The sequence below is a fragment of the Phocoena sinus genome, chromosome 8 (assembly GCF_008692025.1).
Source record: "Phocoena sinus isolate mPhoSin1 chromosome 8, mPhoSin1.pri, whole genome shotgun sequence".
Lineage (NCBI taxonomy): Eukaryota > Metazoa > Chordata > Mammalia > Artiodactyla > Phocoenidae > Phocoena > Phocoena sinus.
Window position 1 is genome coordinate 102,096,415 of NC_045770.1, and position 15,977 is coordinate 102,112,391.

General features: G+C 47.9%; 1 protein-coding gene across 8 annotated transcripts in view; it reads left to right on the top strand.

Moving 5' to 3' along the window:
• Positions 1-2,699: 2,699 nt before the first annotated feature.
• The window catches only part of MARK2 (microtubule affinity regulating kinase 2), a 59,297-nt gene continuing 46,019 nt past the window's right edge, over positions 2,700-15,977 (top strand). For 2 of the 8 annotated variants that reach the window (XM_032639599.1, XM_032639600.1), the window contains exon 1: positions 2,878-3,328. In XM_032639599.1, coding sequence (XP_032495490.1) covers positions 3,275-3,328 — 54 coding nt within the window. In that variant the 5' untranslated portion in view covers positions 2,878-3,274. Of the gene's footprint in view, positions 3,329-9,618; positions 9,848-15,977 lie in introns of all 8 variants that reach the window. The other 6 variants (XM_032639597.1, XM_032639601.1, XM_032639590.1 and 3 more) reach the window with 6 other exon arrangements.

Sequence of the window (15,977 nt, forward strand, 5' to 3'; positions counted from 1 at the left end):
GCCTTGCACATAGTAGATGCTCAACAGATTTATGAATGAATGAGTTTGCAGATTAGAGAGAGGTAAATGTGTGGTAATAATTAATCTTTGAAGAGGACTAGGTGGGTATGAGAAGATGATATTTGAACTGGATCTTGAAGGACATCTAGAATTCCAGGTGAGGGAGGTGACTGGCAATCGATCAGCCTGAACAAAAGCGTGAAGGTGAGAGAGCTTGGTGGCAGGGCACAAATTGCAGGGAGGTGTCGACCAGTGATACCTAGTTGGGGAGGATATTCACAAGGTAAGTTGAGGCCAGATTGTGCAAAGGTTTCAATGCAGGCCAAAGTCTTTTCCTACCACCAGGACCAGGTACAAAATTTGTGGGGCCCAGTGCAAAATGAAAATGCAGGGCCCCCTTGGTAAAAATTTCAAGAGGGGTGACAGTAGAGCATTAAATCAAGCTCAAAGCCCTTCTTAAGTGTGGGGCTTTTATGTGACTGCACAGGTCACAGGCCCATGAAATCAGCCTGCCTAACCCACAAGGGAGCTGGTGAGAGCCTTCTAGCAAGGCAGAGATGTAATTGGAGCTGGACTTTAGGAAGATTATTCTGGCATGGCTGGTGGGGCAGGTTGGAGGGACTCTAGGCAGGGAGACCTGTTAGACAGCTTTGTGAGGAAGAGGAGAGAACAGGTAGGATGGAGGCAGGGACTAAGGGGCAGAGTGCAGGGATGAGAACTTGAGTGAGTAGAAGCATGGAGGATGTAGAGTTTGCTTAGTCAAGTTTGCTTAGACAGGGGCCAGGGAAGACCCCTGAGTGCACCTTCCTTTGCTCCTCCAACCCCCTCCCCTTTTCCCTTATTCCAGGGACCCAAGCCTTGGAGGTTACACAGGGCACAGGAATCAACAGTGAGTCTCCCTTTGGCCACCAGAGGGCACATCATTCTCATGGATTTTTCCGGATGAATTTGGGGTCGGGGAATATCCTCTGGCTTCACCTCTTCCTCTTTTTTCCCTCTCATCTCCTTCTGTGTTCTTTCACCAACTTCTTCCTCAAGGGCTGGATGCCTGAATGGAGCTGAGGTGGGGCATGAGGAGGTGTCATGGAGTCCCGAGCATTTACTAGGACTGTAGGTCATACCTGTTGCCTTAGGAAGTATGTTCATACCATCCTCTCATTGCTTCTGTCTGGCTGCCTATTTCTCTGGTTGACTTAGCCAAGGGCTCTGCTCAATAAGCTGTAGCTGGAGTTGGAAGTCAAGTGTCAGAGGTCCAACCAGCACTCTTTCCCCACGAGCCCTTGGGCCTCTCTCCTCCTGTACCTCTGGGAACTTGTTACTTGAGCTTGGTCTCTGGCTCTTGTGGGGACTCTGGCTTCTACCTACCTTATCTGCTGTTGAACTTAGGGTAGGTTTGGGAGTGGTGGTTTTTCAACATGTCCAGGATACAATGGGTGGGGGCAGCTTAGAGCCCGAGGAATCAGACCAGTCAGCCTACTGCCCCTCCCTGGTGAGACAGCCTAGGAGGAAGTGAAGAGTGAACTCAGGTTGCCACATGGACTTCCTGTTAAAGTCAGGGGCTCTCCAGAGATGAGAGGGACCTCAGAGCTCATGAATCTAGTGACCTCAATTCATTGATGGGGAAACTGAGGCCAGAGAAGAAAAGGAACCTCTCTAGGTGTCCATTCTTTGTGCCATCCTGAGGAATCCTCATGTTCAACCAGTTTCTCTTTTCTTTCCCATGAGTTCCTTGTCTTAGAAGCGATAACTGAAATGTGAATTAAGATAATGTCTCTCCTGCTCTACCTCACAGGGGTAGTTAAAAGGGAACTGGTGAGACTCATTGCCATAGTGCAATGCCATTTTGTGCTATTTTGAACAAGAAAAAGACTTTTTCTGAAAGAAAAAAAGGTAACAAATTCAAAGTTGTTATTTAGAATGTCATCACCGGAACAAAGCCATGGATTCTGTCAATATAGGAACGTTGAGGAGTCTAAACAGAGATGTTATGTGATTTTTCCAAGATCACACAGCATTTTCACTACACACAGCTGGAGGTGGAATGCAGGGCTGGGGTATCTGTGCAGGTCTGGCAGATGGGAGCCAAGGACGTTTACCTGGTGCTTGCCTGGTACCTTGAGGAGCCCTGTGGACTAGATGTGGGGTGCATGGATAGATAAATAGAAGCCAAGATAGATGACAGCAGGTGATGAACGGTAGGTAGACAGGTAATAGACTAACGCTGCATCTGACAGGTGACACACATGTTGATAGGCTGGATGATAAACAAGATGTATTTAATGAGCTAGCTGAGAGACGAAAGGACACACAGACAGGAAGTTGCCTTAGAACCAAAGGATGCCAACAGCAGGGATGGCTAACAGCTTTATTTTCTATTTAGTCAAATGGTAATACGCACACGTGATCCACGCTCCCTGTTCAAGATTTGAAAATACCCGAAAACTGACGGAAAGAAACGAAGAGTCAGACTTCGGGTACCACCCGAGGGAATGACCCGAGGCTCGCCCGGCCTCGGGTGTTGCCGGAAATGGCCGACGACCGCCGGCGGTCGGCGGGGCGGGAGGCGGGCGGGGCCGGCTCAAGGCAAGCGGGGCGGCTTCGGGTGTTTCCGGAAACTGCCGAGAGCCAGTTGGAAGTGGGCGGGGAAAGGCCTGTGGGCGTGGCTGGAGTACCCGGAGTCCCTTCGTGGATTTCCGCAAACAGAGCCGAAGCTTGGTCTTCGGAATCGAGGAGGCGCGCGCGTCCCCGGGATTACCTTCTTCGGGTGTTTCCGGAATTCACCAGTAGTCCGTGGCCGGGAGGAGAAGGCGCGCCCCCCTCCCGTTTCTAGCCGCTTCGGATGTTTCCGGCTGCTGCCGGCGGAAAGAGCCGAGGGCCGGCGGTGGTGGCGGCCATGTTGGGAGCAGCAGGTCCGGCGGCGGCTGCCTGTGTGCCGGGCGCGGAGCAGTGCCGCTGAGGGCAGGGGAGGAGCGAGGCAGGCGGCCGGCTGCGGCGGCAGAGAGTAGGCGGAGCGGCGCGGCCCGGCCGAAAGGCGGCACAGCCCAGCCGGGGGTCGGGGGGGTGCGGTCCGGAGCCGCTCGGAGCCGGCGCGGCCTAGCCCGAGCGGCGCATCCCCGGGCTGGCGTGAGCGGCAGTCCGGCCTCCCCGCACCCCCGGCCGGGGCCCATGCGGCGGGTGCCCCTGCTGTGAGAAGCCCCGCCCGGCCGGGCTCCGCGCCTTCCCTTCCCTCCCTTCCTCCGAGCTTCTCGGTTCCCTCCCCTGAGATACCGGCGCCATGTCCAGCGCCCGGACCCCCCTACCCACGCTGAACGAGAGGGACACCGAGCAGGTAAGGAGCCCTAAGGGCTCCCCGAATTCTCTGGCTGGGCCCCTGCACCTTGCAGAGCCTCCTCCCTCCTCAGCTCCCCTCGTGCCCCTGCTGCCATCCTGTAAGCCTCGGCTGCCCTGTCATCTGGCTCCTGGCCCCGTACATCTCCCTTCCGAGTCCTCTCCTGGGACCCACCTCGTCCAGACTCCAAGCTGTACACTTGTCTTTCTGCCGACCCCCCCGCCTTCTCCCCTCACCACCCTCCTGCGCTCTTCCGTGTTACCTCCCCAGCTTCCTCTTCTCTTCCCTTTTTCTCTCGGGGGCCTTTCTGGTCTTCCTCCACCCACGCTTAAAGCAGCCACCCTCCTGTTCCTCGACTGGCACCCTGCGATTTGGCCCAGGTCGTTGTCCACCTCCTCCTCCATCCCTCCAGCCTCGCTTCCCCTCCGCCCGCACCGGTTCTCCCAGTCCCAGCTTTCACCCTCAGGGTCCTTGCCCCGGAGGGTGTTCTCGATGCCTATCCCCTTCCAGTTCCCCGGCTTTCTACCCTGCCTCTTGCATTTTCCAGATTGTGCTCTCCCTCTTGCTTGCAACCCACCAGCTCCACCCTCATCACCTTTCCAAATCTTTCGCCTACTCTTTGCTCATCACTTTCCCTTCTCTTCTCCAGGAGCTCCCTGGTGCCTCGCGCTGGCATTTGTCGCTTCCGTGTTTTCCCGTACAGCTGTCATGCGCATAGTTTTCCCACAGGTTGTCTTTGGGGTTCCAGTCTTCACTCCCTTCAGAGTCTTTGGATCCCTCACGTTCTCTTCCTCTGGGGGTTGTGTTTTTGAGTCTTGGCCTCCTGTTTCTCACTGTGAGTGCTGTACCAGCCTTCTCCCTGGGCTCTTCCTACCGAGGGAAAGACAGTCACTATTTCAGCCCCACTTCATTTACACAACCTGTTGCTCAGTCCTTTCCCCGGCCTTGCCTTTCTGTCCTCTTACACCGCAACACAAACCGTGAAGCTTTCTTGTTTCTTGTTTCTTCACTCCTGGATCTGTCACTTTACATAGTTTCTTCCCCCTTGCTTGTTGCCTTCTGGTTTCCCGTATATGCCCCTATCCATCCCCTTGTGATTGGCTAGTCTTTGTAACCCCCCGGGCCAGGAAGTTTGCACGCTAGTTTCTTGAGCTACACACTTCCCCCTCATCCTGGCAATCACTGCTATCATCTGTCACCCAAGCCTTAGCCTTTTCTGTGTCATCTCACCTCTTAGCTGAGAGGCGTCCACTTTCCACCCCTCCCCTTTCTTTCACCATCTCTAGTGTCCCTTGCTGCCTGCTCTGTGGAGAGTCTCCTGCCTGTCATACCTTGGTGGAGAACTTTACTAGGCCAAAAAAACTTGGTGGAGAACTTTACTAGGCCAAAAAAACTTGACCTGAAAAAAGAGCTCTTCTCCTGTGGGGCTTGAAGTGCTTTTTGCATCCTTCTCCCCCACTACATTATTTATGTTTTCATCTTGTTTCCTTCTTTCTCCTTAGTGCAGTAGAACTGTTGTTATATTCTCTTGCATATTAACACCTTTCTCTGAAAAATCCACCCTCTTTTCATTTCTCTGATGTTTTTCTCTTTTGTTACCCCCTCACTCTCTGTCATCTGGGCAGTCAGGAACTCAAGAGGAGTTCTGGATAAGTTTTTCTGCAGTGGTTGACCCTTTCATTACTGATGGATGGACTGCTTGCTTCTGGGGTTGAAATGGGTTGAGAGGGAGTGATGGTTGATTTCCGTTTCATCGGCGGGTTTGGCAGCTGGTTCTGTACGGGACTGAGGTGTTTGGAAAGTGGAGCATGGTCTGTATCTCACCGTCTTTCCCTCCAGTGCCAGCTGTGTCTCTCCTTACTGGGAACCACTTTCTCGAGGCCCTCTTGAGGTTGCCTGTTCCATTCCTTTTCCTATCACAGCCTTTATTTAGCAGGTAAACCCTGCTTAACCAGAGGACTTTCCCAGGCTGTTGATTCTGAGCTGGTAGGAGGAGGCCAAGTGACTGACTGGCACCCTCAGGCATCTGGGGAGTGGCGGTGGAGTGCCTACTCTCTCAGCAAGGCTGTGGGGGGCATTGTATTCAGCAAAGTAGAGTAACAGAGTGCCTCAATGTGGTTTCTTTGTGCTCTTTACTCCATGTAAATGTATTCTTGCCTTGGTCTTTTTCTTGTGATGTGTGCATTGATTTCCTCTCTTCCCTACAAGCCTCACATAATGCTGAGCGCATAGTAGGAGCCCGGTGCACGCCTACTGATTTTGTGATAGCAGAACTCTGTGAACCATTTGGGAACGTAAGCTGCTCCTGATAACTTTGTCCAGAGCACTGGCCGCATACATTGTCGCCCTGTTCCAAATTATGAATTACTCATCCTGTTTCCACTCCATGGATTTAGGTTCCCCTGAGCCGCTTCATTGGTTCTTCTGTCATTCTCAGGGTAGCCGCACCGTTGACTTGATATTAAGTCTCATTCCAGTAAAAGCGTGGATTTCGAAAAACATAACGGGCAGATGCAGTATTTTTTAAAACAAGAAAAAAGACAAGTAGCACCTCCCCTGGTCATGCGACTAGAGAGGCCTGAAGCACTGATCTCCTTTGGGCTAGATCATGCCACCAGGTGAGACCAGAAAGCTCTTCTCGGTCCTGTTGTGATTCTAGCTAAAATGGTCATTGCATAAGCCTTAATGTTGTGAAATAAAAAGCAAGGGATTTGGTTGGTTTGAGTTCTTTCCCCCAAAGGCCCTCTATTATCTGGGCTTCCCTGGTGGCGCAGTGGTTGAGAGTCCGCCTGCCGATGCAGGGGACGCGGGTTCGTGCCCCGGTCCGGGCAGATCCCACATGCCGCGGAGCGGCTGCGCCCGTGAGCTATGGGCGCTGAGCCTGCGCGTCCGGAGCCTGTGCTCCGCAGCGGGAGAGGCCACAACAGTGAGAGGCCCGCGTACCGCAAAAAAAATAGTAATAATAAAATAAAAATAACAAAGTTCCTCTATTATCTTATTTAGATTTAAATTATTTTAATTGGTTTCACAAGAAAATAGGTAAACAAACTCTGTTGGTTGTCTTCGAGCTCCAGTCTCTTGCTCTTTCTCTCCCCCTTTCTTTAAAACATGTGGCTGATGAGGAGCTGTTTCTAGGAGCTCTTTGATCACATCTGAATTAAACAGACATAAACACACACAAAATGTTGAAGCATAAAAATAAACCTAGTGTTGCAGAGAGATTGCCTGTTTGCTGTTGACTCTGCTTCTAACAGTGAAAGTAGGAGATAAAAAGAAAGTTAAGCCCTGTCTTTATTGTGATTTTTGTGACACCTAATTGCAGATGTGCTTTTTCACAGTCCTAGACTCTTCCTTTTGCAGAAAGAGGGTTGTGACCTGGGGCTGGTAGTTTTGGGCATTCTTAATCTGAGAGCTGAGCTTTCTGTTCACTTTTCCAAATGGCTCTGTTGGCCTGGAGGCTTGGCAGTGGTGAAAGCAATCAGCAAGATGACTGTTTGTCTTCCAGCCAGCAGCAGCAGTAATAGGCAAGTGGAGAGGGGTCCAACTTGCAGAGTCCACCTGCCGCTGGCGAAAGCTTCCTGTAACACCTGGTAGAGGGCCTACATTGGCTTCATACCTGCCCCACCTCTGGGCCTCAGGAACCACAAGAGAGGGCTCCTGAGAGAAAGCACCTGAGAGAAAGCAAGAGGCTTTCACTGCCCACCCGCCTCTGCCTCTGCTGCAGTGGGCCAGGGAGGGGGCTGTTGTTGTCCTTCCAGGGAGTGAGTGGCATTGTTTCTTCTCTCAGATGATTCTGGGAAGAGGAGTTTGGAAGTGTGGGTGAGAGAGCAAATCTAACTTTTAGAATCTCGTACAGAACAACTGAGCCACTCCAAACACACATATCCCTTGGATCCCAGCGTTGATTCTGGCTGAATGTTTCACTGAGTAATCTGGTTTTAGTGTTGTCTTGTAGAGAGCTTGGTTCGCTCTCCTTTCACTCCCTGTCCTGCAGGCTGTGCAGCAAGTCCCATGCTCTGGGTGCTGACTCCGACCCCTGCCCTTTGACCCTGGCCAGGGGCTCCTTGGTGCTGCCTTCTAGTCAGGGGTGTGGGTGAATGTCCGACCATATAGTCTTACTTTCTGCTTCACCCTCGAAAGAGGGAAGAGGTATTGTTAGACCAAGGGCTCTAGGAGCCCCTGGAGTTCATAGAGTTGCCATACTACAACCTTTGAACCTGGTAAAGGTAGCTACCTAGTAAATTGTAACAATTTCTCTCTAGTCTGTGGACTTTGGGAAGTAGCTAAACAGATGGATACAAGGCAGTCATTGAAATTCGACCTGCCTCAGATTAAAATCAAGTTTGCACGGGGATAACTGAATCTTTCGGATGGCGACCAAAGATTGGGCTTGAGTTTTCTTCAGCATAAATGTCTTAAACAGAGTTGATGCCTGTGAGGCAGGAAAAGACTGAGAATTTGTTTTCTGAGAGGTTTGCATGGTTAGAGCTCTTGGGAGTCAAAAACATCTCAGACCAGACTGCTTCCCCTTTGGACAGAACAGCCTAATTCTCAGTGGGCATTTGACCAGGACTAACCCATGCCTTCATGAACTCTTTCCCATTGAGCACTTAGCCACCTGGCTGGCATTCCTCTTCTCCCAGGAGCTTCCATGACTTTCCTCATATGTACTATGTCGACTTAAATGAATATTTTATGCCTAGAGTGCAGCTAAGCGTTGGACCTTGTGGCCCATTATCGACAAGCGAGGTGGGGGCTGGGCGCCACCCTTGGCCCCAAGATAGCGTCTCTGCTAAATGGACTCCCCCCAGCAGCACTTTGAAGCTCATTAATGGATTGGGATGAAGTAACCTCAGCAGATGGAAAGGGCAAGGAGGGTGGTCATCCTTCCTTCCCTGAGGCTGCCTGATGAGGCTTTCCTGCAGTAACCAGGTCCAGCCCCAGCTCCTTGTGCTGGGTTAAGCTGTAGACTGACCACTAGGCCTCTGCTTTGGGAGGAGACGTGGAAAGGGTTTGGTTCCCTCTTAGCCATGGTGACGCTGCCACATTCGCCACTTTCCTGCGTCAAAGCAAAAATTGAGAGGGCTATGGAAAGGGTGGGTGGAGTTTAAACCTGGCCCTTCCTCCTTCAGCGGAAGTTCAGCAAAATGACAAACCAGATAGGTGGCTGGGTTTCCTTTTCTTGATGGTAGATTCCAGTATTTGTACATTTTGCACCTGAAGCTTGGATTCTCCAGGCTTTCTCCCAGCCATCATCAAGTATGAGTCACTGAAGTGTTATCTATGCATTTTCCCCTTCTGTCTCAGCAAAGGGAAGAGTAAGGCTTTACAAACCTTGTGGGGGAGGAAACACCCATTTCCCACTTGTGGCATGGGAAGAGGCTGTCTCTCGCCATGTTAACTCTGAAAGTTCTAGCTCTTGGAGCAGAGCGTCACTACCCCGCCACAGCCCTTTTAGTGCGGACTATTGAATGTCTTTGCTGTTTCTTAGACTTTGAGATGGTACATCTGGTTCTGAAAAGGCACCAAGAGAACATCTGGCCCCCTTGGCTTCCAATTCTCTCTCAGAGGAGGAGGGGTCCCAGGGCCTTCTCTGGCCCACTCGACCTGCTTCTCGTTTGCCGGGTATAAATAGGCTAGATCCCTTCGTCTGAATGTCCGTTTTGTCTAGAGTGTTTGCAGTTTTTTTGGTCCCTGTGGGGAGTTTTTTCCACAGATGTCCGTCTTTGGGTTGGCACTCATTCCCCCTTACTTTCGTTTATTCCTTCTCATTGGAAAAGGGCAGAAACCAAATGTATTTCCTCTTGTGCAGCAAATGATTGACTTTAGGCTTATGAAGTCATAGTATCACAAGTAGGAGGGAGGGTGAGATGGACACTGGTCTTGGTGGCTAGGTGGATCCTGTGGGACAGTGAAGTGGGGGAGGGGGAAGGGGGGTTCAACGACTGGCTCCAAGCCACCTTTTTCTTTTTAACATAAGGAAGGCGGAGCAGACCAACTGGCTTCTCTGTAGAACCAGTCAAGCTAGTTTTGAGCCGCCTCGGCCTCTTTTCCTCTGTGCTCTTTGGGAAATTGGCAATACAGAGAGATCTTCCTCCTCTGGGGCTCTGCTCATTGAGGCATGAGTTTGGAGGAGGTCTGTAAACAGCCACCTTCTCTGATTCTGAATGGGTCTCTGAGCTGGGCCTCTCCAGTGAGTGGGCTTTCTCCACACCCCGTGCTACTCAAAGCAGCTTGGTCTTACACACCTTTCACTGGAAGCTCTAAGATAGAGCTCCTTTTCTTTGCAGTTCACAGCTTGGCAAAAGGCCCTTCGCCTGGCCAGGAGGTCTGTGCTTGGCTCCCCACCTGTGGATCTGGAAGGGAATCGGGACTCCTGACTCCTGACTGTCGTGATCTGGCTGCGAAATCCAACCAGACCCCAGACCTTTTGGATCGGTACATAGGTACTGTCTGTCCAGGCCCGCTGGAGAAGAAAAAAGGAGAGAGAATAGTTTTTGATCTTTGGCAGTTCAACAGGTACTTCAGCCATGGGGAACAGTTTGAGTGTCCCTGATCAAGGTGCCTGTAGGGGAGGTGGGAGCCTTCAGTCACCACGAACTGGCACTTCCTGAACACAGCAGGGAATCTTTCTCATGGAGGGGACAGAGCAGGATTCTGAGCCCCCTGCGACTGGACTGCAGGTGCTGCTGACGTAGCCGGATTGTTTTCTCAGTCTCCCACTAAGCAGAAAGCTCCCAAGTCCAAAAGCTTGGTGATTAATGAGTGCAGCTACCTGCAGGCAGAGCTCTAGCTTATGTCCTTGTTGCTGCTACAATGGTTTACTCATTGCTTCTCCTGAGGACCATTTTACTGAAGGTTTTGTTTTGGTTACTCATATCCTATATGCAGGGTGGCCCCCTTTTTCCTTCACCTTCTTTAGACCCGAGTGTCTGCTGGTTTTCCCTTACCCCATCACTTCCTCACCTCCTCTCCACAGATGGCCATCTTTTGACTGCCTTTGCACATAGCATTGGCAGCATTTTTGGCTTCTTGCTTTGTTTTTGCCCAAAAGAGTTTGAATTACTGGTTCTCCAGTCACAGGAAGTGGGGTCCCTTAGGCCCTCTTGGTCTAGCATAGCATTCTGATTGAGTTGAGCTTATGGCAGAGTTGAAAGGAGATCCCAGCACTTTCGGACTTCCAGTAAATGGTGTCACTGTGGTCAGAGCAGGCTCTGCAGCTAGAGTCCTTGTATTGGAATCTTGGGTCAGCCGCTACTGTGACCTTGGGCTTATTTTATCCCTCTAGGCCTGTAAAGAAAAAGGAGTAATAATAATACCTATCTTAGAGATATAGTTGTTGTGAGCATTAAAAGGGTTAATGAATATAAAGCCCTTACATTAGTGCCGGCAGGACGTAGTAATTATCGTCATCGTTGTTTCAGTTGAGCAGCTTAGTAAATTTTCTCTGAGCGCCACACAACTCCGGGTCAGTATAAGGGACGTAGTTTGGAATGTCTCTGTAATGACTGGAAGAATCTTGGCCTCTTCCAGCCATTGGGGTTCCATAGGTGCTTTTCCTAGCATTTCTGGGGTTTTTAATTTGTTTGTTTATTTTAGCTTTCTTTTTTAATCAGATATCTGAAAGAAAATAGGATGCTGTTGGAGAGGTTTATGTACTTTTGAAAGCACTTTTTAAAAAATACTTCGTTTATTTACAAGATATCAATATTAGGCAACTTTATTGATTAAAGGGGAAAAAAAACACACCACCCTCTGCCTGTCCATTATTTCTGTGGTGTGAATGGTGGTGGTGTTGGTGGTGGATGTGCAGTCTCTTCATTGGCTGGAAGGCCAAATCCAAAGTTACTGGAGCATGGGCTTTTCTGAGCTGTTGGGATCCGGGTGTTAGAGGAGGCCCCACCTAGTGCCAGGATTTCTTTCATTGTGTTCCTTTATTCACGTGCAGTATTTACCCTTTGGCAACAGGAGAAAGCTCCCTGTTTCTCTTAAAGACCACATGGGAACTTAGCAGCTGATGATTTTAGGTTCCTTTTTCACTAGCAGAGGGGCCTTCAGGGCAGGTTCTTGTTACCTTTGTTGGCTTTTCTGAAGTGAAAAGAAAGCCTCCCCTTTGTGAGGCCTGGGAGGGAGGGTGACAGTCATTTCTCAGCGGCTCCTGTGGATTTGTGGACTTTGAATCTTGGGCCGAGATTTTGGTCTCAGTTGGTTCCTGTTGATGTTCCTTGCTTGCCACTTCTAGAGCCTGAATGCCTTATCAGAACAGCAAGTAAGTTGCTCAGTTTTTTTCACACTGCCACTGTGGCCAGGGAGAAAGGTAACTGTCGCCGCAGAGCTCATCAGGGAATGTTTCTGTCAGTGTATTTTCCTCTTCCTTTTGACCCCTCTGCTGACTTGTGTCTCACTTCCTTTTTTTTTTTCTGTTTGGTTTCTTTGAACTCTGTTCCTTCCTTTTCACTGTCCATTTTGGGTTTTCATCTCCATGTACCACTGCCTTACCTGTTTGTATGGCTGTGTGCCTCTTTTTTTTTTTTTTTGAGGGAACTTCTAAAATTATTTATTTATTGATTGATTTTTGGCTGCATTGGGTCTTCGTTGATGCGCGCGGGCTTTCTTTAATTGCGTCGAGTGGGGGCTACTCTTTGTTGCGGTGGGCGGGCTTCTTATTGTCGTGGCTTCTCTTGCTGCGGAGCATGGGCTCTAGGCACGCGGACCCAGTAGTTGTGGCTTGCGGGCTCTAGAGCACAGGCTCAGTAGTTGTGGCACACGGGCTTAGTTGCTCCGTGGCGTGTGGGATCTTCCCGGACCAGGGCTCGAACCTGTGTCCCCTACATTGACAGGCAGATTCTTAACCACTGTGCCATCAGGGAAGCCCTGTATGCCTCTTTTGTGGCATGGCTCGGGAGAGGAATTTTGCTAGTCTGAGATCGCCTTCATGTATAAAATCCCAGAACCACCCAGTCCTTTCTTTCTCCTATTCCTCTGATTTCTGTAAAGTTAAGGACTCACTGCTTTAGAAAGCAGTTTATTTTTGTGTCTCTGGAGCCACGTTCCTCAGTAAATCCAGGCTTGGCAACTTGACAACTTATTAGGGATGGCATCCCAGTTTCCCTGGTGACAGGGTCTAAGCTAGTTCTAGGCTGTTTCCTCTGACCAATCAGGAATGCCATAACTCTAGATCCTGTCTTGGGAGAGATCTGGGAGGCACTTGTTAATTTTGGTAGCACAATATTGAACTTGGTTCTCAAAGTGTAGTCTGGGGACCCTTGGGGTCCCTAAGACCTGTTTGGTGCTATACAAAGTCAAAATAATTTTCATTGTAACATTAATGCAGTATTTGCCTATTTCACTCTCATTCTCTCACCGGTGTACAGTGGAGTTTTCCAGAGGCTAAATGATGTGTGTTGACGTCATCACTCTTGGCCAGTGGAATGTGTACTTCTTTATTTTTGTGTTTCCTAGAATTTTTAAGGTAGTACTTTAAGGCATAAATATGGAAGTTTTCTGGGACTTCCCTAGTGGTGCAGTGGTTAAGAATCTGCCTGCCAGTGCAGGGGACACAGGTTCGAGCCCTGGTCCGGGAACATCCCACATGCCGCGGAGCAACTAAGCCTATGTGTCACAACTACTGAGCCTGCGCTCTAGAGCCCAAGGGCCACAACTACTGAGCCTGTGTGCCACAACTACTGAAGCCCACGCACCTAGAGCCCGTGCTCCGCAACAAGAGAAGCCATTGCAATGAGAAGCGCACGCACCACAACAAAGAGTAGCCCCCGCTCGCCACAACTAGAGGAAGCCCATGTGCAGCAACAAAGACCCAACGCAGCCAAAAGTAAATAATACACATAAAAATAAATTTATAAAAAAAATATGGAAGTTTTCAGTGATGAACTCGATTTGTTCTCAGTACTTCTGCTGTGCTCTTACTAGTTTTCTTCGGTTATACCTGCTAATCTCTGTAAACCTCATTATTGTACAATAAGTAGTTATTTTAAAATCCCAGCATTTTCCTTCACCTTTGAAGAAACACAAGAAGTAAGTACAACCTGCAACACTTACTTGTAAAAACTTTTTGGAAAACTAATAATTTTTAAAATTTTATTTATAGTTTATTTTAGCACTTCTGTTTTATTCTCAAATAGAAGAAAATTTATAGTATTTCTCTTATATTTAAGGATTAATTGTTGGCTTAAAAAGGGGAGGTTGGAAGTCTTGCTTTCTCAACGTACCTGCCAGCTCTGTTTACTGCAACTGGACATATCAACAAGTGAAAGGGAGGGATCTACTCTGAAGAAACTGGGCGAAACTGTAGATAAGAACTGAAAAAAAAAAAGAAATGAAAATCATAATGAAAGTTATCTTCTCAGCTTTATAGATGCAAATAATGTACTTTATTGTATCTTATGCAACAGAGCGTTTTCATGTAGTATTAGGATGCCAGTTAGGTTGAAGCATCATTTCAAGACCAATCAGTCAGAGTTTAAAGAAGAAGGAATTACGTGTTTTAAGCGTACACACCATGGTCTCTTTAAAAGCCAAAATTTGTTCCAGCTTTTCCACCTAGAAATGACAAAGTCACTGAAGCCTCTTACAGGATGAGTTATTGGTTTGGCTGGAATAGCCCACCCAGTAGCTGAGAGACTAATGACGTTTTGAACAGCTGACGTTCCTGAATGCCCACTGAATGAAAAGTCAGTAAAGTTCAGGGTAGTGCCACTTCATACGTTACCGTGACTTGTCGAATTAAAGATTTAGCTGCAAACATGAAGACTGAGGTAATATTTATAAAATTTTACTTTCACCTTACAAATGAGCAGATTTATAGACATGGCTCAAGTTGTATCAGCACCAGGTATGCTTCAGAAAATATTTTCTTTTGTGTGAATGCTCAACAACAAACACAAGTTGTGATAAATATGCATAGGGTTGAATAACTTTTTTGACTCTCATGGTTTATCCTGAAACAATTTCATTTCCATTTGCACTGTTGGTGCAGAAGCAGTGACAGTGAAAACTGCTGGTGCCATAACATGGATCAGGGCAGTGGCGCAAAACTGCTGGTGGTCGTAGTCATGGACTTTTCTGCTACACACTTGTGGTTTAAAAAAAAGCCATTTTCGCTTAAGAATGCCTTGGATGAAGCACCAAAAATTATTGTTTTTTTTTTGTTTGTTTTTTGTTTTTGCGGTACGTGGGCCTCTCACTGTTGTGGCCTCTCCCACTGCGGAGCACAGGCTCTGGACGCGCAGGCTCAGCGGCCATGGCTCACGGGCCCAGCCGCTCCGCAGCATGTGTGTGGGATCTTCCCAGACCGGGGCACGAACCTGCGTCCCCTGCATCGGCAGACGGACTCTCAACCACTGCCCCACCAGGGAAGCCCAAAAATTATTGTTTTTTTAATTAAATCTCAACCCTCCAATAATAAAGGTCTTTGATGTTCCAAGTGAAGAAATGCAAAGTATTCACGGAGCATTGCTGCTGTATACCGTAGTCCAGCTGTCTGGAGAAAATGCACTTGCGTGTTGGAGCCGAACCATCTACATGGATCATCATTTTTACTTGAAATAACAGTTGATGGACAAACTATAGTTGTTCGTACTGCAGTATTTAGTGGACATTTTATTGAAATTGAACAAAGCCTGTCACCATTGCCGGTGATAAAATTCAAGTTTTCAAGCAAAATTTAGAATTTTGGAAAACTTGTATTTGTCAGACTTTTTTGATGAGATCGGTGATAAGATTGATGGAATGTGATTTTTCTGATGTTGTATGAAATGCCAGTATTTGGAAATTCTGCATAATTCGGTGAAGGAATGTTTCCTAGATTGTCAGTGGGTAGAAGAGCCATTCAAAGTGCAGGATGACCAGTGGATTTTAATGTAAAAGTACACAAAAGGTTCATTGATAAAATTTCAGATTGCACATTGCAACTAGTCTTTAAAAACTACTACTTGTGGAGTTTTGGTCTAGTATCAAAGAAGAAAATCCTCAATGTTTGAAAGGCTATTAAACTCCATTTTCCAACTACACATCTGTGTGAAATGAGATTTTCTTTATATCTTTCAACCAAAACAGCATGTGGAAACACACTGAATGCAGAAGCAGATATGAGAAGTTGGCCCTCTTCCATTAAGCTAAACATTAAAGAGATGTACAAGAATATAAAGCATGTAACTCTTGTTGCAAATTTCATTTTGTTTTAGAAATAGTTTCTTCATTTAAAAAATGGGTTAGTTGTGTAAACAGGTAATAGGTTTATTGTTGTTTTGAATGAATAAAAATAATTTTTAAAATTATCAGTTTCAATTTCTAATAAGGTAAACTGTTGATATCTATGACCCACATAAACAAAAGATCTTCATAGTCCTTGATAAATTTTTTAAGAGTTTGAAGAGTTCTTGAGACCGAAAAGTGAGAAAACCTTTGTTGTAGACAAAACCTGAGTTGATTTTCCTCAGTCTTGGGCTGGTTACCTGTGATGACTTCACAGGGAACCCTTGTTTGCAGTTCCCAGCCCTTGTAATAATCCCTGCCTGGGCCTCAGAGACTTTGACCCGAGTGAGCTTATTTCCTTCTTCTAATACATATAGCATTGGCCTTGTGAGGTTTTTTGTTGTTTTATCTGTGGTTTATTTCCCCCGTTTTTTCT